Here is a 25,581-nt window from a genome sequence, read left to right as displayed (position 1 = left end):
TATGGATAATCTATATTGAGAGAATATCTGAATCAGGAAACAACGTTGTGCCTAATGAATAATGGAATGAAGTGTTCAGATGAATTATATATCACCACATTTGGCTTTAAAAGTCATATCTCCCTCTCAAACTCCTCCCCATACCTAAGCCTACCCTCCCCTTTTACATTCCAAGGATGCTGATACCTAATTGATTGCTGTTTGATTTGCCATGTTTTTTTTCCACTCTATTCAATCTTGACGAAGCCCTGTATAATGGATTGAAAATTTAAAAAATAAATCAGAGACCAGTCCCTGCAAAAAAGCTTTTGTGCATTCCTTCTACAGTTCTGCATTCTTTGTCACTCTACCTTTTCCAGTAGCATAACCTGCAAACTTAGAAATACTGCTGTGTATTCCTAAATCCAAGAGTGAAAACCAGGGATGTCAACACTCATCCCTTTGTTGCTTGTTAATTGGAGAATGGTCCATTAACCTCTGCCCAACCTCCTATTTCATCTGGTTTCCCATCATGTCGCAAGTTAGGTTGCCTACACACAGTCGACTTTAATTGACTTTCTCTGGTAGGGAACCTAATCAAAAGCTTTCTGAAAATCAGTGTATCCAACCTTTATTGAGTCTTCTGTACCCCCACCTTAGTTTGTTTTATTCATTCATGGGATGTGGGCGTCGCTGGCTAGGCCAGCATTTATTGCCCATCCCTAGTTGCCCTTGAGAAGGTGCAGGTGAGCTGCCTTTTTGAACTGCTGTAACCCATGTGGTGTAGGTACACCCACAGTGCTGCTAGGGAGGGAATTCTGGGATTTTGACCCAGTGACAGTGAAGGAATGGCGATATATTTCCAAGTCAGGATGGTGAGTGGCTTGGAGGGGAACTTCCAGACGGTGGCATCTGCTGCCCTTGTCCTTTGATGTGGTAGAGGTCGTGGGTTTGGAAGGTGCTGTCTAAGGAGCCTTGGTGAGTTCCTGCAGTGCATCTTGTAGATGGTACACACTGCTGCTACTGTGCGTCGGTGGTGGAGGGAGTGAATGTTTGTGGGCCGTTCCTGGATGGTGTCAAGCTTCTTTAGTTGTTGGAACTGCACTCATCCAGGAACGGAGGAGTATTCCATCACACTCCTGACTCGTGCCTTGTAGATGGTGGACAGAATTTGGGGAGTCAGAAGGTGAGTTACTCATTGCAGGATTCCTAGCCTCTGACCTGCTCTTGTAGCCACGGTATTTATATGGCCAATCCAGTTCAGTTTCTAGTCAATGGTAACCCCCAGGATGTTGATAGTGAGGATTTCAGCAATGCCAATGCCATTGAATATCAGGGGGTGACACTAGATTCTCTTGTTAGAGATGATCATTGCCTGACACTTGTATGGCACAAATGTTAGTTGCCACTTGTCAGCCAAAACCTGGATATTGGCCAGGTCTTGCTGCGTTTGGACATGGGCTGCTTGGTGATTTTGTCAAACGTTGTATGAGATTCAACCAGACATGGCCTGCTTTTCACTGAACCATACTAATTTCCGAATTAGTTTTCCACTTAGTTATTCTATCTCTGATAGATTTTAGAAATGTTCTTGCTTTCAGTGGCCTGTAGTTCTTAGTTTATCCCTTCCTTTTTTGAATAGGCAGAGGGTTTACAATCATTCAATGATCTGGCATTATCTTGAAGTTCAGGAAACTCTGGAATACTTTTCATGCCATGCTGTGGAAACCCTCTTGGCCGAGAGATTTGTTTTGCCATTTCTCTAAAATTTTATACGATACATTTTTTCTGTTGCATTATTGCTTCCAAGATCTTTTCCTTCCTCATTATCTCAAAAGCAAAACATTCATTGAACACTCTGTTCTTGAACTCTTACCATTGCTGTGTGAATGGGCCCACATCATCTTTTATCACCTGATTCTGAGGTTTGTTATTATCATCATCACTGTTCCCTTATCATTGTTCCCTTACTATGCACAGAGATGATGGGCTGAATGATGACTTCCTGTTTCTTATTCAATGATTCTATCAGACTGTTTCTGTCTCATGTTAAAATTGAGTATTGCTGAAAAGAGAGACAAGTTTTTCATCTTCCACTCATCAGGACAAATGCCAAATTTCAAACGATCCCACCAATTTATGCTGCAGAAGAAAGGGGTGCTGATTGGTTGGCAAATCAACTGTGAATGGACGAGGCGTTGCCATGGAGAAAGCCACAGGGAACTATAGGCTGCCCAAGCTCCTGAGTAATTCAAAACAGCTGCAAGGCTTGAACATATAGCTGTTGTTAAACAGAGAATAGGTCCCTATGTATTTTGCTTCGAGCAAGCGTAAATGAGCCACATTACAAGCTCAACTTAAATCTCAAATTGGTTGTTGGTGTAGCTATTAGCACACTTGGGATTGTTCAGCAAGTGCTGCCCAATCTCAGAATCACATTTAAAAGGAGACGATTTGTTTTGGGTTTTGTAAGCACGTTTGATTGAGTACATATGAACAGTCAAAAAAACATGCTGTTTGATTTGATCAGCCAATCGCTGGTACATATTATATACCTGGCATCACACCGGCACTGAAATTTATACACTACATTGCTCAATTGTATGGTAGGCAAACATCTTTTTGGACTGACGGCAGCATCCTGTTAGTGGGAAATACCACTTGCATAGTTACTGCATAGTAGCAGCATGAAATGCTTACTTATGCTGTTGTTCAAATTTTTGAGTTACTTTGCCTTTCCAGGGTAATTTGAGGTCATTTGCAGGTGTGGTTCAACTTGCTGAACAAACCCGAGTGCTAATAGATACCCTAACAACCAATTTAAGATAATCACGAGCTCATAACATGGCTCATTTGTGCTTGCTGGAAGCAACATTATTTATACGCATTCTCTACAGACAAAAGGAATATGTTCAAGCCTTACGCCTTTTTGAATTCCCCCTCAGGGGAAGCCTATTAGTGTTTTGTTTTCTTCATGGCTATGCCTTGGCCAACCGGAATTGACTTGCCAACCAATCAGCACCCTTTCCTCCTGTAGTATAAATTGTTGTGATCGTTTGAAATTTGGCATTCTTGTGTTTGTCCCAATGAGTGAGTGCCAGGTGAAAAGCTTCAGCAACATGTCTCTCTTTTCAGCAAGGTTCAAGTTCTTTACTCACAAACAAGTGTTTAAAATTGAGTATTGCTGCTTCCTTGCTGGGTTTAAGACTGGCTGCTCTAGGAAATTATCTCAATCCCATCAACAAACTCATTCCCTGTCTTGGCCAGTCTGTATGCTGGCTAAAATCGCCCAATTTTGAATTATTTGTTTTCCAGCTCACCCTGATCTACATGTCATGTGCTACTCATTACTTCACATTTCTCCTATTTCCTGTAACCACCAGCACTTTGGCCTAATGTTGTATACCTCTGCTCTCCAGACACAGTCACAAGTGTGGAAAGGCACAATCTATAATTGATGAAAGGTCTGATGAAAGATCATTGACCTGAAATATTAACTGTTTCTCTCTCCACAGATTCTGCCAGTTCTGCTGACTACTTCCAGTCTTTTCTGTTTTTGTTTCAGATTTCCAGCATCTGCAGTATTTTACTTCTGTGATTGATCTGTAGGATGCTTTTCACAATTTTCATGAACATGGTACAAAAATGTTGTCCATCCACCATTTTAATTGCTGATGCTGGTTCAGCATCTTGATTGTGGATTTTTTTAACATGATTAGAAAAGGTGCTAGAGTTTATGGTGTTTTCTTTGGAACTGCAGAGTGGCAAGTTGAGAAGTATCCAGCTTCTCATTGTAGAAACGAAGGCTGGGTATGTACAGACAGTGGGCTTCTTGTCCATTGTGGGTAATTGTTTGAACGTTAGATTGTCAGCAGCCAGTCAATGTGAACATTCAACAAACATGATCAAGTTTACATCATTGATGCTTGTCTTATAATTGTCAAGGTGGTCGAGAATTTAATACCTCTGACCTGATACTTGACACATTGTTGGTTATTCATAATAATAGTGGAGACACTGTGAACAGTCCTGCTTTCAAATACCAAATTACAGAAGATAGTTTGTGATTAAGTGGAGCAAGCAAAAAGGCAACAATGTATGACTTTTAACTGCTGGGCAGAGCAGAACTGTGCAAATGGAATAAAAAATGGTTGATGTATTTTGTTACAAACAGGATGGGGTTAATTTAAATAGTACTAATTTCTCCTCTCACCATCCGACAATAAACAGAAATGTGTTTATAAGTGGTGGTGTATTTCCCACAGTGGTGTATAACCCCACAGCAAACTCGAGATGGAATGAACTCAAAAGGTTAGTTTGTTTGCATACACTCAAAACACGAAAAGAGGGTTCGCAAGGTCCCCCTCCACTTCAGACAGTAAAGAGAGGGACAGAGAAGGTTTACAGAACAGAGACCACAGAGAAAAGAAATATTGTTTCACGTGGGTTCCAGAATCAAAGTCCAATGAGGTATTCCTTCACAGATGTCGGTGGGCTGAAAACCAGTGTTGTAGAATTCACTCTTCCCGTGGTGTTGACTTCACATAATGAGATAGGAATGCAGAGATGAATCAGTCTTGCAGGCGATGGCACAGAGCTTCCAACAGAAGCAGTTTAGATGGTGCCAGGTGTTCAATCTGGACAGAGCTCCTTTTCTGTGAGGCTGCTAGTCAGGTGGTAAACAGCAGGCTGAGACTAAGCAGTTCAGTAAGGCAATGTTACTTATTCCACAAGCCAGAGGCCCATGTCACGACTCCCACCTCACCTCTGTCTTTTGTCAAAATATGTGTATCCATTGTCTGGATTCCAACAACTAGTAAATGTCTCAGCCATTAAGAATTGAAAGGAAGGTTGCCGGGCCTCTCTCTTAGCAGACGATCCCTCTCCTTCTGGTCAACCTGTGTTATTAAATGCAGATGACCTTTGTATAGCTCTCTTTGAAGTTGGGCTGTACAGTCCACAGGGGGTCGTCAGTGGCTCCTCAGAGATAGCAAGGTGTTAGTTTTTCCTAAAACTGCCAAGTGTTTTATTTTGTTCAGGGGTCACAGACACAGTTTCAGCCATTTTAAAGGTCTTTGTTCAATTTTTAAAATTTTAGAAATAACAATTAGCATATCTACATGTATTTTATAAAAATATACAATGTGTTGTCTTAGTCCTTCACAACTTGATTTAGATTTTCACGATTCCTGATGCTCTGATCTGATTTTGATAATTCTTGTCATTCTGGCCTGTCTCATTTCTAGTTTTAAAGGGATAAACACTATTGCATTGGAGGCCCTAGAGTCTTGATACATGAGCCGAGTTGTAGACAGAAATGTGTGTTCCTTGCACCTTCTCTACAATTCCTGCAATTAATGGGCCAGGGCATTACAAATAATACCTTTTTTGAGGCAGAAATTGAGGTATACAGGAAACCTAACCAATATCAATTTCTGTGACAAAAACAAAAAATTCTAGAAAAACTCAGCAAATCTGACAGCGTCTGTGGAGAGAGACAGAGTTAATGTTTTGAGTCCATATGACTTCTTCAGATCTAAAGAGAAGTAAAAATGTGGTGAAATATATTCTGTTTAAGGGAGTTGGGACAGGTGAAGCTGGATAGGCGGCCAGTGATAGGTGGAGGCAAAAGAAATTGCAAAAGATGTCATAAACAAAAGGTCGGAGGATCACTTTCTATGACACTAGGTGTAAGTTTACAATGCAATCAGTTATAAAAAAATAAAAATTGACAATTGCATTTACATTTGGGTAATCACGAGGGGCCATGTATTTGATATCTGGAATCTTAATTGTCCAATGACATGCTGGATTGGGAGGTAGGTCTGTGTCCCGGGTGTAAGAGTTTGGTATATTCTAGTTTTAAAGCGTTAGGATGTTGGTGAACATGCTGCATGTGGCTCAATGTTTATCACCAGTCTTATTGAACAGACTGGTGCCAATAGACAGGAAAAACTGCATTTGCACTTTTCTGATTGACACTCTCAAACTGCTCCTAGCATTAGTGATGTGCCTCTTTCCACTAGCACCTTACCCTAATGTTATACAGCTCAAAGTAAGCTCTGCAGCAACTAAAGTTTAGAAAGAGAAAATCCCTCATTATACTGTTCCGTATTGTCATGGTTCAATTGGACATAGTACAAAATTCTCACAGATGCACCAAAGCGTGACTGAAATCCCAGTCACAAGACTGTTTCTGAACTTATGTTGTTTTTATGTACCTGTAAGAATTAGTGTACTTCAAAACAATACCTGCATCAGATTTTGTAACAGAAACATAGAAGACTTAAGATATTTGAATCACTTTGCAGTTAATACAAAAACACTTCAATGAAAGCAAGGAATGTTCAGCTTGAGTCTCAGCTGATGTACCCTTGTGATGCTGGATATACTGTTGCAGATTGGTGTTGTGTTCTGATGGTGTAAAATTGGCTTCAGCATCACTGCACCAGAGAGGGGGAAGTCAAGCCAGGATTTCTGCTTCAGATCGCTAGAAAGTTGTGAATACAGACATTGGGTGAGAACAGGACCAGACTTAGTTGACTGTGATTCCTTCACAGTTCACTGCCTTGGATCGCACATAAAGAATGGCAACCTGGGTCTCCCGAGGTATCAAGCTTCGTAGGAGCAGGTGAAGGGCATTTAGCCCTTTAAGCCTGTTGTGCTATTCAGTTAGATCGTGGCTGATGTGTATCTTATTCCATTTACCCATCTTGGTTCTATATCCCTTAATAACCTAACCTAACAAAAATCTATCAATCTCAGTTTTCACATTTTCAATTGAGCTAGCCTCAACAGCCAAATGAGAACATTTGATTTCAGGACACCGGAGGGGACAACTGTCTCAGTATTATAAATAACCAGCCATCTGAGGAGAAAATAGACAAGCTAACGTTTCCCTCCCAGCCATATGCCATCTGACTTGGAACTATATCACAGTCCCTTCACTTGTAATTGGATCCAAATTCTGGAACTCTCTCCCTAACAGCACTGTAGATGTACCTACACCACATGGATTGCAACAGTTCAAGAAGGCAGCTCACCACCACCTTCTCAAGGGCAATTAGGGATGGGCAATAAATGCTGGCCCAGCCAACGAAGCCCACATCCCATGAACAAATTTTAAAAATGCAAAATTTACACCTGACTTAACTTGCCTTTTTACTTCAGGTGCTGGCAAGCAGGTATATTTCTGATATTGGCTGTTCATTCTCCCCGTCTTCTTTGTGTAAGGAACACCTCTCATTTCTTGGCTTGCTCTTTACTCTTGCATTTTAATGATTCATGCGAAACTCTACATGAGCTGGACATTTGGCCAGCCGTTTATGGTTTCTACAGTTGCAACAATTTTCTGCAGGAATTGAACTGGAATCCCTGTGAATGTGTTACACAACAGTATTGCGGAAAAATCCTGATCCAGCCACTTGAGTGGGATGTTGGGGGTGAATCCTGTATATCACTGAGCATTCCATATGAGGGTCCCACAGGTGGAACATGTTATTGAAACTTTTGTTGTTAGATGAGTGGATGTTTTTAGGAATCAGGTCCATATGCTGGTAGTTGCCTCATTATAAAGATTCTGGTGCAGCTTCATAAATAGATTTGAGCCTGACTGTCCCTGCAGAACACTAGATCAAAAGGGAGGCCTTCAGAACCAACAGCTGACCGTTTGTAATGCCTGCTGTGTAAAAACACCTTTTATCCATTCTATTGAGTAAGACAAAACATAGAAGGGTAAACCCACCCCTTTTAAATGTTTTCATCTCTTGCAGACTCTGACCCATGTGAATGTTGACAGCTATTCAGTTGAATCAGGTATCACAGTCTAGCAAGCAGGTCAAGAACCTCAGCTGATTTTTTTTTTCTTTCCTGCTTTCTAGCACTGAGCGAGACCAGTTAGAATGCCCTTGTTGCAGCCCTACTTGCCAACTCAGCAAAGTACCTGTTGGTGACGGTGACATTTCTACTCTATGGTTCCGTTCCATGCTGGACTTTTGGGGTGAGTCTGAATAGGTGCTGGGGTAGTGGGTCAGTATAAAATGCTGCTCATTTACTGAGTGGTCAAAGATCATGATTGTACTGTGTGCCTATTCCACACGCAGTTATGAGAAGTTCAATTAGTATGTGCAGTTCCGTTTATCCTGCAGTAGTAGGATTGGATATGGAGTTACAAATGTTGTAGCTTGCCTCTGGCTTTTATTTCACTGAAGCAGTTTCCTGTTTCCCTTTGGCTTAAAGGGTCAGGCTGGCTGTTTTTGTATGCTGAAAGTGATACTTCTGTCATTGCAGCAGTTCAGTTATCCATGTTATCCTATGATATGTTTTGCTTTCGTTGAATGGAAAATCCACCTTAGGCTGGGTATTAATACCCAGCCTCTCGAGAAGCTGGGAGCTGGATTTTCGTATTAATTCTCTCTCTGTCTCTGCCTATAAAGTATATAGGAGAAGACCATCAGGCTCAATCATTGCCATTAAGGCAGCCAAGACTATGGTTGGATGTGACCTGCTTTACAATGTTGGCAGATACGTTGTGCAGATATGCTGCTGTATCTGAGCAGGTGCACAAAGTCACAGGACAAGATTTCAGGCATCACTTGGAACATAGTGAAGTGATTCTGCATTGCATTTAGTCCAATAATAAGGGAAAATTAACTGGAAATGCAATTGAAAAATTGACTGACGAGGACTGAAAGATTATAGAAAGAAAGCAGGATCAGCATGAGGAGAAATGAGAGCACTTTCTAAAGTAGATGATGAAGGCAAAACACTGAGGGGATAGTAACAGACTTCAAGAGGACGTAGACAGGCTAATGGAATGGATGAACACATGACAGATGAAATTCAATGCCAGTAGAAAGGTGATGCATTTTGGTAGGAAGAATAAGGAAAGACAGTATAAGTTAAATGTTGCAGTTTTCAAAGTGGTGCAAGAACAGAGAAGTTTGTGCTCAAATCTTTGAAGGTAGGAGATCAGGTTAACAAACTCATTAATAAAGTATATGGGATCCTGCGCTTTATAAATACAATATAGATTACAAAAGCAAGAAAAGTATGCTAAGCCTTTATTAAACACTCGTTCAGGCCCAGTATTGTGTGCAGTTCTGGTCAGCACACTTTCGGAAGGACCTGAAGGCTTTGGAGAGGGTACAGAAGAGATTGGTTCCCGGGATCAAGGATTACAGTTATGTGGATGAATTGGAGAAGCTGACATTATTCTCCTTGGAGCAGAGAAGATGAAGAGGAGATTTGGTAGAAGTGTGCAAAGTCATGAAGGATTTAGATAGAGTCAGTAAAGTGAAAATGTTTCTAGTGGCTAAAGGGTCGATAATTAGAGGATACAGATTTAAAGTGATTGGAAAAAGAACCAGAGATGACATGGAGGAGAACTTTATTGTCCACCTAGTGGTTAGGATTCAGAATACACTGCCTGATGGGACAGTGGCCTCCAAAAGGGAATTGAATAAATAATTGGAGGAGAAAGCCTTGCAAGGATATGGGTATTATTCAGGTTATTTGTATCCCCCTAGAATCCAGTATTGAAGAAATAAGACTGAAGGGAAAAGCCACAGCCAAAATGTGCGCGTCAAGGTCCCAACAGCAGTCAATTCCTGCCCTATTGGTTGCCTTGTAGCGGTTGTGCAGTAGATATATGCATGAAATGCCCAAACTGTAATGGAAAGAAGCACTTTTTGCATTTTAAAACGTTAATCCACATGATTTTTATTGTTGCCTCTGGAAGCATTTAACATACCGGTACCAGCACCATGTAAAGGAAATCAGGCTTAAAGCAGTACATTTTAGTGGTGGGAGAGGATTGCACTTTCCCAAGTTCCTGTTCTTTTTTCATACATCAGGTGTCCTGACCAGTGGAAATACATTAGAATATTTGAGTATTAATTCAGGCTGATGAGTAATCTGCATCTAATGATTGAGCTGCTGCTTTTCTGCTTTGGAGTGTCCCTTTCCCCCATGGGCATTTACACAAATCCAGATCAAGAGCTTGGGTGTAGACCTGCAGAAAAAAGGCTCTGTTCACAGTCATACTTATAGAGTTTAACATAGTCTACCAGTTCAGAATGCTGCTGCTGCTTGTCCATCTAGCACCACCTAACACTGAAATATTGGATTCCGGTGTGCTGCAACTAAATAGGAATCATCCCAGTCATTCCATTAATGGACAGGCTGGGCCCTGTGCTACAGAGCTGCCCGGTTTGAGTATGGGATTATCAAGTCTCTTACAAAGGGCTGGCTCAGTTTTAAATTCCATTGTTAAACATGTCATTTTGGAACCACTTCCCAAAAGGCCTCACAACCCACCGCCCCCCCCAACCTCTCACTAGCTGGCCATCAGATAACTGATGAGCATGGGTTTGAACTCAAAGATGTTTATTATCCTTTCATGGGATGTGGATGTTGCTGGCAAGTTCATTTGTTGTCCATTCATAATTGCCCTTAAGGTGGTGCTGATGCAGACAGAAGGTACTGGGAATTTCTCAGGCGCAGCATGATGACTAGCACAGCACACCTTAAACTGTGTGAGTACATCAGTCGCCATCCTTCTGAGCACAGTGTAGCTCCATACCGTATTCCATGGAATGATCAATTGAATGTATAGAAATCCTAGTGACAGCACTGATTTGAAAATTGCAAAAAAAAGAATCACTGAATTTTATTTCTTGGAACTTAAAGGATGTTTAAGTTTTCATTTTCTGAAAATTTCTCTTAAAAATTCCAGATAGGATCATTAATAATTTTCATTGTTACCCTATTATGATAACTTTAGAATGGTTCTGAAGTTAAATCTGTAACAAGCTGTTGAAACAGAATAAAATTTTGACTCAAAAATAAGAGCCAAATTCAGGCAAAAACCGCTATGTATGATGGCCTAGCCTCATGTAGCACTATGTCATACAGTCCACAGAGTCTCTGGTTTGAATTCTAGACTGTGCTGAGTTAGTAAATCACAGTCATGGCATTGCTGGAACTTTTGCCTGTCTGTCTAGACATCAAGGTTATTGCAGAATATAGGCAGAATTTTTCAATAATGCTCATCCCAGGGAAAGAGAACATAACAGTTGAGTGTTTTACCCCCCATTATCTGCTTTCCCCTTGGCATGTTCTGTTTAACCAAGAATTCTCTTGAATGCTTCTCTGCCTGAAGTTTGAGTCAGTCCTTTATGATGCCTTCTCCAGTTTTCTTTCCTGACCCCCTGTTGCTTCCCAGCACACTGCTTATGTGGCTGTTCTACCAGCTCGATCTAGTTAGTAAGTGTCGCCGCCGTAGCTGAGCCTAGTGCTGTTCTCTCATCTGATCCCCACAAACAGCCGTTGCTGCTGAATAGCAAACAGAAGCAAAAACCTCCACTGATTTTTGTTTTGCCCTCCTTGCCAGCAGCAGCTTTAACAAGGAGCCAGTTGTAGAGTACAAACTGATGTGGGTTGCTGGGAATTTCCATCACATCATTGATAAACCCTGTCTGTAAGTAATGCTGAAAAGTCAGAAGCAGCAGTTTTCACCAGGTTAGCGAGCTGGAACCATGCTTTCATATTTGATGGAGTATGCTGAGGATATTGACTTTCTGGGAATAAAAACAATAACTACCCTTTGTATAAAGCACTTTTAATGTAAAGCAGCAAACCAAGCTGCTCAAGAATAGCATTAAAAATAACTGGGTAGGTCAAGATACAGAGAGTTTTGGACTAGCTGAAGTTTACGGAACATGCTTGATTAGGGTGGGAGGCACCAAGCACAGCGTTAGAGCTGTTGGGTCTTGAAGCTGAAGAAGGCACTAACATGAACAACAATTGGTGCAATCAGGATCAACTTACAGTTGCAGAACACTTCCTGTATTGCAAATGTCGAGAAAAGTCACTCACCCAAACCAAAGTGCCTTTCAAAGCACATTTGGAACACTTATGTCAGAACAATCAGCTCCTCTGGTGGCAAGACACCAGAATTAGTTGTAGGTGCTGAAAACAATGGTTTTAACTGTACTAATGTTAACTTAGAGGAAGTTATGACTCATTCAAGACTGGGATTAACATTGTCACAAATTGAATTGTATTGAATCCCATAGCTCACAAATAGATTATTTATTACAGTTCCTCCAGCCGAATGATACGTTCCATATTGAATGTTGTAGCACTCCATCGTTTTAAAGCAGTGCATCATCTGACTTTCCACAGGAGTCTTGCTGGTCATTTTTAAAAATAGACAGGTGTCGCCCATTTGAGCTGTCATCCTGTTGTAATACCAGCGCTACTTTTAATATTATCTTGCATCAGCACTTGCTTTGCCAGTCACAGCTGCACACTTGTCATTTACGGGTCTTTGATACTGCAGCTTCTGTTAATATGTGGTTACTGCTGAAAGGACACTTTCCACATTTGACGCAGCAAATAGACAGTACCATCTGAGGAGCTGATTGTTCTGACATAAGTGTTCCAAATGTGCTTTGAAAGGCACTTTGGTTTGGGTGAGTGACTTTTCTCGGCATTTGCAATACAGGAAGTGTTCTGCGACTGTAAGTTGATCCTGATTGCACCAATTGTTGTCCATGTTAGTTTTCTGAATGTTGCCCCCATTTGCCCTAGTCTGCAAATATTGGCCACTTTTTAAAATTTTTCTTTATGAATCTTGTATCCACAAAGGCAACAGATGTTGTGAAATGGCCACACTCCATTTTGGGCACTGAGTTTCAGCATCACATTGATGCCAAGTAAAACTCGGGTTGCGCTGCCCTCAACTCCAGATCCCAAAAAATACCCCTGCTACCCCAGTGTGAGATTATCCTGTGGTCTCTTGATGAGCAAGAATCCCATTAGTTTTATACTTGGAATGGGATTAAGATTGCCTAACCACTTTTCAGTTTGAACCCCTGCAGCAAATACAGAGGATTTGTTCATCAGCCTTCATCCCAGAGGTTAGAGGCTAATGCCTGAGGTGAGGTGCCAGGAGGTTTCTGGGTTTCAAGTGAGCTGACAGTTTTTCCTTTTTCCCTTTTCTCTTTTAGAAGTGAACATTGCACAAGACAGCTGCGGAGTTTGGAGTTGCTCTTCCCTGACACTCATTGGTCCTGGGGCTGGCCCTCTGGCCCATATACACACCCCCAACAAAGCCAGGCCTATGCACTGTGCTCCATGTCTCCTCTGAGCTGCGGCCCAGTAACGCAATGTGCCTTTTGGACACCATGGAAGTGGGGAAATATGGTAACAACACAGTTCCAGAGAGAAGCAAAGGAGTACTCTTGGAGCCTTTCATTCACCAAGTTGGCGGACACACTAGTATGATGCGCTATGATGATCACACTGTTTGTAAACCCCTCATCAGTCGAGAGCAGAGGTTCTACGAGTCACTGCCACCAGAAATGAAAGAATTTACTCCAGAGTACAAAGGTGAGACATTACAAATCTTGCAACTAAAGTTAGTAGTACCAACCCAGAGAATTCTTTTTCATATCCTTTATCTTTGGAGGAAATTTATGCACCTTCAAGAAAACATTTTCTTTGCTGGGATTAAAGCAAAATACTGCAGATGCTGGAAATCTGAAACAAAAACAAATAACGCTGGAAAAACTCAACAGGCCTGTTGAGACCTGCTGAATTTTCCCAGCATTTTTTGTTTTTGATTCTCTTTGCTGGGTTTGCCATGGTTCAGATTGTGGAGGTATTTGTTACCTGGTTGAGATGGGAGCAGTTTGACTAGTTACTGAATCTGCTGACACTCTGCAGTATTTCTGCTTTAAATAAATCTGGTATTTAATCCACATCACTAAATCATGGCCGCAGAGAGGATAATAAATTAGTTTTAACACTGCAGAGCTGGGCGAGACTCATTGTTTGAAAATAGTACTTCAGGCTTTTAAAACTCCAGATTTATCAGTGCACAAATGTTGCATTCACCAAACTCTCAGCTCCAGTTCTACTCAATTTCCTCCTTTTAAAATAGCAGTCCATCCCATCGATGCTAGATACGCTGGGACAGGGATGTCCAAGCTTTTGTTTTTGGGCCTTTCCATTCACTTGCATACATGTCAGGTTACTGGTACCAGCACTATATGATCTTGTTTAGGATTTATCCACTAACAAGGCAACCACTTTTTGCAAACCTGTGAATTGATCAACTTCAAACCCAACAGGCCAGCAAATATGAAATAGAAGCACAAACTGGATTCAGATGCATCGACAGCCTGGTCTGCAGGTTGTCCCAGGGCCACAGGTTGGACATCCTGCCCTATAGAGCCCTATCTTGTGCTCACCTGGTTTTTATACATATGCACTGCACAGCCAAAGGTGTGGGTTTTGGTGGTCACTGCACAGCAATCAGGAACAGAAGCCTTGGCTGATGAGTGTTTCTGTTCTCTTCTCCCCTGTCCAGTAGCACTGAGATTGGTCATGCCTCGTCATAGCCCCCAGCTGTGGTCAGCAAACTCACCATGAAGCAGGGATCTTTCTGATGATCAGTCCCCACCGAGCCATAGGAGAAGATTTCTCTTAAAGGCTGGCACTTCCTCAGTACTGCCCTTTCCACATTTATTGACCCCTTCCTGTTCAAAATCACCCAACCCCTCAGAAACCTAATCTCAACCCCTCTGTTCTTCCAAACTGTTGCTTCACCCCCTTCAAAGTCCTTGGAGACCTGGAAGATATGCCTGTTTTATCAAATCATCCTCCAAATCTCATTAGAATATAACCAAATTTAAAATGTGTATAAATCGGTGTAAAGAATTAAGTAAATAGCCCAAGGAAACACCACACTCATATCAGTATTTCTTCTTTGAGTCTTAAAATTAAAATATCAACTCATTTCACCACTATTCGTTCACATCAGACCCAGTATTTAAGAACCTGCAATCCGGGAAGCTTTTCACTTCTTAATGTAACATGTACCCATGCCATAAAAATACAATAAAAGAAACAGATACCAGCTGGCCTTAATGATAAAACAATGCTGAAAAAATTGCAATGGAATGACCAGGGAAGTGACTGTTTCCTGTTGCAAAGAAAATCTGGTCACAATATTGACCAGATTCCCCACGTCGAACAAGCAGAGTTGGGTATACTCTCATTTGAGTTGGGGAGTGCCCAGTTTTGTGGGTTTTCGCATAGGACCTAAAAGATGGACATGAAAGAGCGAGGTGATTTGGATGCATTGTAGCTATGCATGTAATTCAATACACCCACGATCTTTTAAACCATGTAACCATGCAATCAATTTGCACCCAGATCAAATATGTAGCTAGGTGCAAATGTAGAGGAAACTCAAGACCATTGTTCCAAATCTGTGCTCACCTTTCCCATAATGCCTGTTTGAATCTCCAATCGAAATTCAGCACTGAAACAGCCCTAACCAACATCACAAACAATTGGTCGCATAGATGGTCACACGGATGACTATACCATCCTTCTCCAATGCTTCTCCTTCATTTTCCAGCTCATTGGAATTGCTCTCGCTTGGTTACATTCTTACCTTTCACATCGTGGCCCAGAGCAACTTCAGCAATGGCTTCTCTTCCTGCTCTGCACAGTTACCTCTGGAATCCTCGAAGGTTTTTTTTTAATGACTTTCACTTCTTCATTATCTACAAGTCGTCGCTTGGTAACATAGGGATCAAGTTCAATATGTGCAAGGGCAATACTCAGTACTACCTCTTCACTATTGCTCTTGATCCCTCCACTGCCTCTGCATTGTCAGACTGCTTATCTGGTTGATCCATGATTTTGTCTAGCTAAACCTAAGTGTCTTTTATACATGTCTGAGCCATGACAAGTGTTGGCAGAGTATTGTGTCCTTATTCAAGGCTGAGTTAGATAGATTTTTGATTGACAAGGATGTTATGAGGGTGGTGGGGGGGGCGGGGGGTGGGGCAGACAGGAAAGTGGAGTTGAGGCCACAATTAGATCAGCCATGATCTTATTGAATGGCAGAGCAGACTTCTGGGGCTAAATGGCCGAATCCTACCCATTGTTCTTGTGATATTTGAGTTTTGGGTTATCACGGGTGAGCCTAATCTATCCACGTTTAACTATATCACATGTACTTCCAGATGGGATCACTGGATGGTGATGAAGAATGGGAACCCTTGCTGATTTTCCACACTCTGAGCTCAATGCAAGTATCCCTGTTGCCAACCCTTGCTGCAGAATGAAAATGGAACCCTTTTTTTGTTTAGTTATTGCATAAACCAAATTTCAAATACGCTTCAACAAAGCAACCATAGAAAAGTTAAGCACAGAAAGAGGCCATTCAGCCATCGTGCTTGCGCCAACTGGAAAAACTAGCCACCTATTCTAATCCCACCTTCCAGTACCCAGTCTGTAGCCTTGCAGGCTACAGCGCTTCAGGTGCAAATCCATGCACCTTTTAAATTTCTGCCTCAACCACCAACCTGGGCAGCAAATTCCAGACACCTATCCTCTGGGCAAAAAAGCTTTTCCTAATATCTGCTGTAATCCTTCTAACAATCACTTTAAACCTATGCCCCCTGGTAATTGACCCCTCCACTAGGAGAAACAAGTCTTTCCTGTCTACTCTATCTAGATCCCTCATAATTTTGTACACCTCAGTCAGGTCACCTTCAGCCTCCTCTGTTCTAAGGAAAACAACCCTGGCCTATCTAAAAACAAGAAAACTGCGGATGCTGGAAATCCAAAACAAAAACAGAATTACCTGGAAAAACTCAACAGGTCTGGCAGCATCGGCAGAGAAGAAAAGAGTTGACGTTTCGAGTCCTCATGACCCTTCGACAGAACTTGAGTTCGAACTCAAGTTCTGTCGAAGGGTCATGAGGACTCGAAACGTCAACTCTTTTCTTCTCCGCCGATGCTGCCAGACCTGCTGAGTTTTTCCAGGTAATTCTGTTTTTGTCCTGGCCTATCTAATCTTTCTTCACAGCTGCAATTTTCAAGCCCTGGCAGTATTCCTGTAAATCTCCTCTGTACCCTCTCTAGCAATTATGTCCTTCCTGTAATGTGGCGACCAGAGCTGTACACAAAACCCCAGTTGTAGCCTAACCAGCGTTTTATACAGTTCCAGCATTACATCCCTGCTATTCTATATCTCGTGCAATAAAGGAAAGCATTCTACATTCCTTCTTTACCACCTTATCTACCTGCCCTGCCACCTTCAGGGACTGTGGACATGCGCTCCAAGGTGTCTCACTTCCTCAACCCCTCTCAATATCCTCCTGTTTGTTGATTATTTTCATGCTTTGTTTGCCCTCCCAAATGCATAATCTTACATTTTTCCGGATTGAATTCCATTTGCCACTTTTCTGCCCATTCACCAAAACCATTGATATCATTCTGAGTCCACAGCTATCCTTTTCACTATCAACTACATGGCGATTTTTGTGTCATCTGCAAATTTCTCAATCATGCTTCCCACATTTAAGCTCAAATCATTAATATACCACAAATAGCAAAGAACCCAACACTGAGCCCTGTGGAACACCACTGGAAACCGCTTTCCAGTCGCTTCAACATCCATCGCCCTTTGTTTCCTGTCACTAAGCCAATTTTTGGATCTAACCCGCCACATTCCCCTGTATCCCATGGGTTTTTACTTTTCTGACCAGCCTGAGAGACCTCCTCAAATGCCTTACTAAATAAAATCCATTTAAACCAAATCCACTGTGATGCCCTCATCAATCCTCCTTGTTACTTCCTCAAAAAATTCAGTTGAGTTAATACACAACTTTTCCTTAACAAAACCATGCTGACTATCCCTGATCAAACCGTTCCTTTCTAAGTGACATTTTATCCTGGCTCTCAGAATTGATTCTAATAATTTTCCCACCACCAAAGTCAGATTGACTGGTCTGTAATTATTTGGCCTATCCCTCACACCCTTTTTAAATAATGGTACAATGTTTACAGACTCCAATGCTCTGGTACCTCTCCTGTATCTGGTGAGGATTGGAAAATGATCCTCAGCATCCGTTACTTCCTCTCTGGCTTCCTTTAACAGTCTGCAATACAATCCATTCAGCCCTGGTGATTTATCCGCCTTCAAGGATGCCAGTCCCTCCAGCACTTCCATTCTTCTTATACTTATTGTACCTAATATTTCACATTCCTCCTGATTAGCTAGAATGCTTGCATTATACCCCCCTTTGTGAAGACAGAGACAACATACTCATTAAGAATCCTGCCCACATCTTCAGCATTAATGTTTAAGTTACCTTGTACATCCCTGATGGGCCCTACCCTTTCCTTAGTTATCCTCTTGCTCTTAATGTACTGGTAAAACATCTTTGGGTTTTCCTTGATTTTTACCTGCCAATATTTTTTCATATCCTCTTTGCTTTCCTGATTTCATTTTTACTTCCCCTTCTCTAGGCATTCTAATGTGTTACTTTTTTCTGACTGTCATAAGCTTTCCTTTTCTGCTTTATCTTACCCTGTATGCTTCTAGATAACTAAGGTGCTCTAAATTTGGCAGTACTACCCTTTTTCTTTATGGGCACAGGCCTACACTGTACCCGTAGAATCTCACTTTTGAATACCTCCCATCGATCTTCCACTGATTTCTCTCAAATAGCTGCAACCAGCCCACTTTTGTCAGGTCACCTCTCAGCTTCATAAAATTTGTCTTTCCCCAATTTAGAACTTTTACTTCAGTTCTATCTTTGTCCTTTTCCATAATGATACTAATTCTAACATATTATGGTCGCCATCTCTGAAATGGTCACCTTCATCCTTTATCCACTTGCCCAGCTTCATTTCCTAAGACTAAATCTAGAATTACTCCTTCTCTCGTTGGGTTTGTTACGTGCTGGCTAAAAAAGTTCTCTTGAATGCAACTGAAAAATGTTGTGCCCTCTGTGCCCTTCATACTGTTCTTTTCCCGGTTGATATTAGGGTAGTTGAAGGCTTCAGCTATTACTGCCCTATTGTTTTTGCAGTCAGAAATTTGCCTGCATGTTTGCTCTTCTATCTCCCTCTAACTATTTGGGGGTCGATAGTACACTGCTCGTAGTGTTGCTGCCCCTTTTTTATTTCTGAACTCATCCCATATGAGCCTCATATGATACTTCATTTAGTACATCCTCCCTCCTCACAGCTGTAATTGTTTCTTTAACCAATAATGCTACACCCCCTCCTTTTTTTTAGCTTTCTCTCTATCCTGTCTGAACACCCTATATCCAGGAATGTTGAGCTGCCAATTTGGCCCTCTTTAAGCCAAGTTTCCATTATAACAATGATATCATGCTGCCATGTGTCTATCTGTGCCCTCAGCTAATCGCTTTGTTTGCTATACTCCTTGAATTTAAATATATACCTTTTAACATTGCCAAATTCCTGTGCTGTACATTTTTAACCTTTGCTTCTTCTGTCTTGCAGAGTCACTAACTAATTTTCTGTCTCCTGCTCCCTGCTCTGAATTTGTTTGTCTGAGTCTGCCTTCAGGTTCCCACCCCCCTGCCAATCTAATTTAAACCCTCCCCAACGACATTCTCAAATCTCCGTGCAAGGACATTTGTCCTGGCCTGGTTCGAGTACAGACTGACCGGCTTGTATGGATCCCACCTTCCTCAGAACCGGTCCCAATGCCCAGAAATCTGAAGCCCTCTCTCCTGCACAATCTCTCCAGCCACATATTCATCTGGTGTATTCTCCTATTTCCATGCTCACTAGCACATGGCCTTGGGAGTAACCCGTGATTAGTATCTTTTGAGTTCCCTCCCGCTAATCTCTTTCTTAACTCCCTAAGCTCAGCCTGCAGAACCTAATCCCTTTTTCTACCTATATTGTTGGTACCAATGTGGACTGTGACCTCTGGTTGTGCACCCTCACCCTACAGAATGCTCTGAAGTTGCTTGGTGATATCCATGATCCTGGCATCAGAAATGTCTGCCTGTTCCTCTAATTAACGAATCCCCTAACACCACTACTCTCCCCCTCTTTTTCCTCCCCTCCTGTACAGCTGAGCCATCTGTGTTGCCATGAACTTGGTGCTGACTGCATTCCTCTGAGGAGCCAATGCCCTCTCCAGCATCCAAAATGGAAAACTGTTTATCGAGCAGAACCTCAATAGACTCCTGCATTACCTGCCTGGTTCTCTTGGACTGCCTAGAAATCACCCCTTCCCTTTCTTCCTCCATGTTCCTAGTTTGCAGTGTGACCACCTCTCTGAATGTACTATCCACGTGGCTCTCATCCTCATTGATGCGCCACAGTGGCTCCAGCTGCCACAAGATTAAATCCTGCATGATTACTGGGCAATAGGGCTTGTCTGATACTGAGCCTGATAGTTGATTGTTTGTACCAGCACTCAGCATCTCAGCAACCGTGATTTATTCATTATTGGAGTATTGGGTGACAGCAACTGTGAAACACGCTGTGAGTTGAGAAGAGTGCTCCACACAAAGCTGCAAATACCATTCTGCAATGTAATAACAAAAGCACGTCCCAAATTAGAAAAGTGGGCATGTTTTGACTAAAGAATGTTTAGGATGCATTACACTGCGCTTCATCATTGCTATTTGTGACACTGCTTTGTGTATGCTGATGTTTGTGTGTGTGTGTGTAGATCTGCAGGCCTGAGACGTTAGCACAGTGGCAGCGCCTCCCTGGTTCCATAAACAGTCGTGTGCTGGAGGTTATTTGAAGCTTTTAAGATGAAGATTGATAGATTTTTGTTAGTTAAAGGCATCATTGAATAAATCAATAAATAGAGTAGAGATGAGATCAGCCATGGTTGAATTGAATGGTAGCACAAACTGAAGGAGTTGAATAGCCTACTCCCTGTTCCAATGAGTGACCATAACTTATGGCTGCCTGAATTTGTGTTTCCAGTGTCCTTGAGAACTCTGTACCACAGCCCTGACTTTGGCTGTTGTGTTGTAATGTAAATGAGGCATCCTCCTGGCCCAGAAATCTGCCTTAGCAAGTTTGGAACTTTCGTACCTCCCCGTTTGTGCACAGCTGCTCACGGACTGTTCCTGTATGGAGGAATTTCCCTGTAGTGTAAATAATACAGCTTCTATCTGGCTGCTCTGAAATGTTACCAAGATGATCATACTTTGGGGAAAGAAAAGAACTTGCATTTATATAGCATGTCCTCAAGACAGCTAATGCAGTGCCCTCTCAGTCCAGAATTGAAGGAGTTTAATGATTACAAACTGTCTGCAGTGGAAGCAGAACAACATGTCCAGAGCTGCCGTTGAGCAATGTGCAGTGCCTGGCTTGGATGGTGCAATGGGTGAGACACTGGCCTTTCATCTCTTCGATCCAAGGTTGAATCCAAACTAATGAGATGAATGTTTAATCCACTGTTAATGTCCTGCCTACCAAGATACATCAATCCAGCTCCTAATGGACACAAGATCACTGGGAAATAAAAAATTGCATCTGAGCTGAGGGTTGAGTCATATTGTTGTGGCACAGTAGATGGAGCTAATATTAGGTATTCAACAGTGCTGTCTTGGAAGTGATTGAGTGGATAGTATCGAGGGAGATTTATTATGTCTAATTTTGCAGTATGTGACCAGGGAGTGTTTCATAGGGCAGTGTAGGAGGAGCTTTACCTCATATCCTAACACCTACTGTGCCTAAACCAGGAGTGTTCGATGAGGTAACGTAGAGTGAACTTGATCCTATTTCTAACTGGTGATATACTTGTATTTTCCTATGCCCCAACACTCAAATCTTCTGTCTTAATGAGCAAAGATTGTGCTTTGCTTGTATAAAATCAAAGGCATCTCTGCCCCTTGTGTCCATGTGAACCTCCAGGCTGGAAATGATGTGTCATACAGGGAATTCTCATAGTGACTGTCTGTGCACTGCATAAAAGTAGTTGCCATGTGCCCAAAATTTTCAACGTTTTCAAAACAGACAACTGCTTTGAATATAACTTTGTAATTCAGTTCATCCAGCATAGGTGTGATGGGCCAAATGGCCTCCTACTGTGCTGTATTATTCTGTGAAATAATTTAGGATTGTACATTCTGTGAGTAAATAAGATCCACGGCATGTTGTCACTTAGTCTTTGGCTAGTCTGTACTGTCTCCTACTTGTCAATATAATACAGTGACTTTTTATAATGTGGGCACTCATTGATGTATACCATGCTCTCCCCAATTTTAAAACTGTTAACATCAACCTGCATGTATTCCAAGCTGCTGAGGTAAACTGATTTTAGTGTCCAGGTAAGGATTCATCCGCCAGTGTGAAAGCATCTCCAAATACAGATTCCTCCGCACGCCTCACCCTGATAGCCTGAACCTACAGGTGCATGAAATTCAAAGCAGGAGGAACCAGAGGAGTAATAGTTGAAACTTAAAACTTCTGGCTTCATAGGCTAAATTGGCAGAGTTCAAGGTTCACAGGCCATTGTTTGGGCACTACAGTTGTGATTCTCCACAATCTATTAATGTATAGATCAACACCGTTTGAGCCATTTCCAACCTTTACTAACTGCAGCTGATGATAGTCAAAGTTCTTCTAGCAGCTGCCAGCACATTGGTATTAGTAACGCTTTGTTGAGCTATACCCTGTTGGAGGGGGACTCAAATATTCCAACAAACTGCATGCTGGGATCAGAGACTGCATTTACCATTCCACACTAGCTGAACTGAATCCAAATGTGCTGCCTTAGCCAGTGTGTGAGTGGAGGCCAAATACTTTTCCAGAGAGCAGCAAAAAAACCACAGGTTCTGTTGGAGCCTTTTCATTTGCCCAATGGATGCTTAATTCAACTCCTAGTCAGGTTAATTTTGCTTTATCGGGGCAGTTAGGTAAAATAAGAGGAAACAGCTTTTTCTAGCAACAAACATCCCAGAGCAAAGGAGGCCCAGATGGGCCACGGGCCATCTCTGGTTCATGTTATGAATACCAACTCTCATTTGGACCCTCAGATTTAAATATTTCGTAATGGAAGAGAAACTTGACTCAGGAACACACCTTTGAGTTGGAAGGTTATGGATTCGAGTCTCCTGATTCAGGACTGGAGCATATAATCTAGGCTGATGTTTCAGCTCAGTTCTGAAGGAATGTTATATAGTCTGAGGTGATGTTTTTCGGCTAAGGCATTATGTCAAGCCCCTCTCCAATTACCAAAACGCTTGTTCAAGATTCAGTGAAATTATTCAAAGAAGCACAGGAGTTCAGGCCTAGTGTCCTGGCTAACAAATCTCCCTTAACCAAAAGAACTGTACTGATAGCAAGCATCAAGATTTACGCTGCTGTATCCTGGGTCTTTGATATCTGAGTTCCCAATAAAACTTACTCTTTCTCACTCTAGCTGTTTCCCTATTATGGCCATCATCTCTGCTCAATTAAATCTGAGGAATACAGACTTGAAAGGATATGGCAGACAACTGGTTTAGCCATCTACCACCAGATCTGGCTGGACCACTTAAAACACTACCAGATTCTGTTCTCTGTAAAAACTGCTCATTGTTCCAGGATCCTCCTGAAATGCAAAGTTAACCACTGGCTTCTTTTCTCTCAAGCAGACTGGCTTCTTAAACTCCTTTCCTCTCTGTTCTCATCTCCAACAATAAATTTGAAGAGCTCATGGACCTCTTTGTCACTAAGGTTGAGACAGTCCAATCCTTCTATGAGCCCATTGAGCCAAACTTCCTTTAATGCTTCTCCTTGCCTTAACTCAACGCACATCTTCCTCTAGTTTCTCTCCTATTTCCCCTCATGCCCTCCCTGAGCTTATCTTGTCCATCAGAGAGATTAAGTGAGTGGGCAAAGACCTGGCAAATGGAGTATAATGTGGGAAAGTGTGAAGTTGTCCAATTTAGCAGGAAGAATAAAAAAGAAGCATATTATCTAAATGGTGAGAGATTGGAGAGCTCTGAGATGCAGAGGGATCTGGGTGCCCTAGTGCATGAATCGCAAAAGGTAAGTGTGCAGGTACAACAGGTAATTAGGAAAGCTAATAGAATGTTATCATTTATTGTGAGGGGAATTGATTACAATGGTAGGGAGGTTATGCTTCAGTTATACAAGGCATTGGTGAGACTACATTTGGAGTACTGTGTACAGTATTGGTCACTTTATTTAAGGAAGGATGTAAATGTGTTGGAAGCAGTTCACAGAAGGTTTACTAGACTAATACCTAGAATAGGAGGATTGTCTTATGTGGAAAGATTGGACAAGCTAGGTGTGTGTCCGCTGGAATTTGAAAGAGTAAGAGGCGACTTGATTAAAACATATAAGATCCTGAGGGGACTTGACAGGGCGGATGTGGGAACGATGTTTCTAGAATCTAGAACCAGGAGTCACTGTTTAAGAATAAGGGGTCACCCATTTAGGACAGAGATGAGGAGAACTTTTTTCTCTTGAGGGGCGTGAGTTTTTGGAACTCTGCTTCCACCACCTTTTGAGGAAGAGAGTCTTTATATATTTTTAGGGCAGAGGAAGATAGATTCTTGTTAAGCAAGAGGGTAAAAAGATATCAGAGGTGGGTGGGAATGAGAGGTTGAGGTTACAATCAGATCAGCCAAGATCTTATTGAATGTGGAGCGAACCCGAGGGACTGAGTGGCCTACTTCTGCTCCTAATTTGTATGTTCGTATGAGACACACCTCCTGTTCCCTCGATCCTGTTCTCATTAAACTGCTGATCATCCAATGTTAGCCAATATTTAAATGGTTCTCTCTCTTCAGGTAAAATAAAAGCAAAATGCTGTGAATTTCTGTGCTCTTTCGCACGCATGCTCGAAAGAGTGCAGGCCCCAACTCAGGGAATCCCCCTCTGCCCACACAGGGAGCACTCAGCGCTTCCGTGTGCTTCAGATAAAATAAAAGCAAAATGCTGTGGTTGCTGGAGATCTGAAATAAAAACAAATGCTGGAAAAACTCAGCAGGTCTGGCAGTATCTGTGGAGAGAGAAACAGAGTTAAAGTTTTGTGTCCAATATGACTCTCATAAACGTTAACTCTGTTTCTCTCTCTCTCTCTCTCTCTTCAGATGTGTCCTTCTCTCCTTTAAATTTGCTGACATCACACCTCTCCGGAAAAAAACAATCCTTCCCGCTTCCATCTTTGCAAGTGACCAACCCCATCTCCAACTTCCCTTTCTTTTCTAAAGTTCTTGAACGTGTTATTGTCTCCCAAATCCATTCCATCTTTCCTGGAACTCTGTAAACTTGAGGTCATCCAAAGCTCGCAGCAGGTCCTGTTCCCCTATCCTCTAGCACTCGCTGACTTACATTGGCTCCCAGTCAAGCAAAGCCTTGATTTTAAATTTTCATCCTTGTTTTCAAATCCTGTCATGACCTCGCCCCATCCTATCTCTGTAATGTTTACCAGCCCCTTAATGCTCTGATATATCTATGCCTCACTAATTCTGGCCTCCTGAGCATCCCTAATTATAATTGCTGCACTGTAGCTCACTTAGACCTCAAGCTTTGGTATTCCCTCCGTACACCTCTCTGCCTCTGCACCTCACTTTCCTCCTTTAAGACACTTGTTAAAACCTACCTCTTTGACCAAGCTTTTGGTCTTCTGACCTAATATCTACTTATTTGGGTCAGTGTCATACTTTGTTTTATAATGCTCATGTGAAGTTCCTTGAGATATTTTGTTACGTTAAAGGTACTATATAAATATAAATTGTTGCCTATGGACTCCTAGCTTGACATTTG

At 41.9% G+C, this 25,581-nt stretch overlaps 1 protein-coding gene across 6 annotated transcripts in view; it reads left to right on the top strand.

The window, feature by feature from the left end:
• The window catches only part of ip6k1 (inositol hexakisphosphate kinase 1), a 120,041-nt gene that overhangs the window by 40,387 nt on the left and 54,073 nt on the right, over positions 1-25,581 (top strand). For 4 of the 6 annotated variants that reach the window (XM_041191262.1, XM_041191264.1, XM_041191266.1 and 1 more), the window contains exons 2-3: positions 7,860-7,978; positions 12,993-13,374. In XM_041191262.1, the coding sequence (XP_041047196.1) occupies positions 13,152-13,374 (223 nt within the window). In that variant the 5' untranslated portion in view covers positions 7,860-7,978; positions 12,993-13,151. Of the gene's footprint in view, positions 1-7,859; positions 7,979-12,369; positions 12,456-12,992; positions 13,375-25,581 lie in introns of those variants that run through there. The other 2 variants (XM_041191267.1, XM_041191263.1) reach the window with 2 other exon arrangements.

This window comes from Carcharodon carcharias, chromosome 7 (genome assembly GCF_017639515.1).
Source record: "Carcharodon carcharias isolate sCarCar2 chromosome 7, sCarCar2.pri, whole genome shotgun sequence".
Classification (NCBI taxonomy): domain Eukaryota; kingdom Metazoa; phylum Chordata; class Chondrichthyes; order Lamniformes; family Lamnidae; genus Carcharodon; species Carcharodon carcharias.
This window is presented reverse-complemented; position numbering and strand designations above follow the sequence as displayed.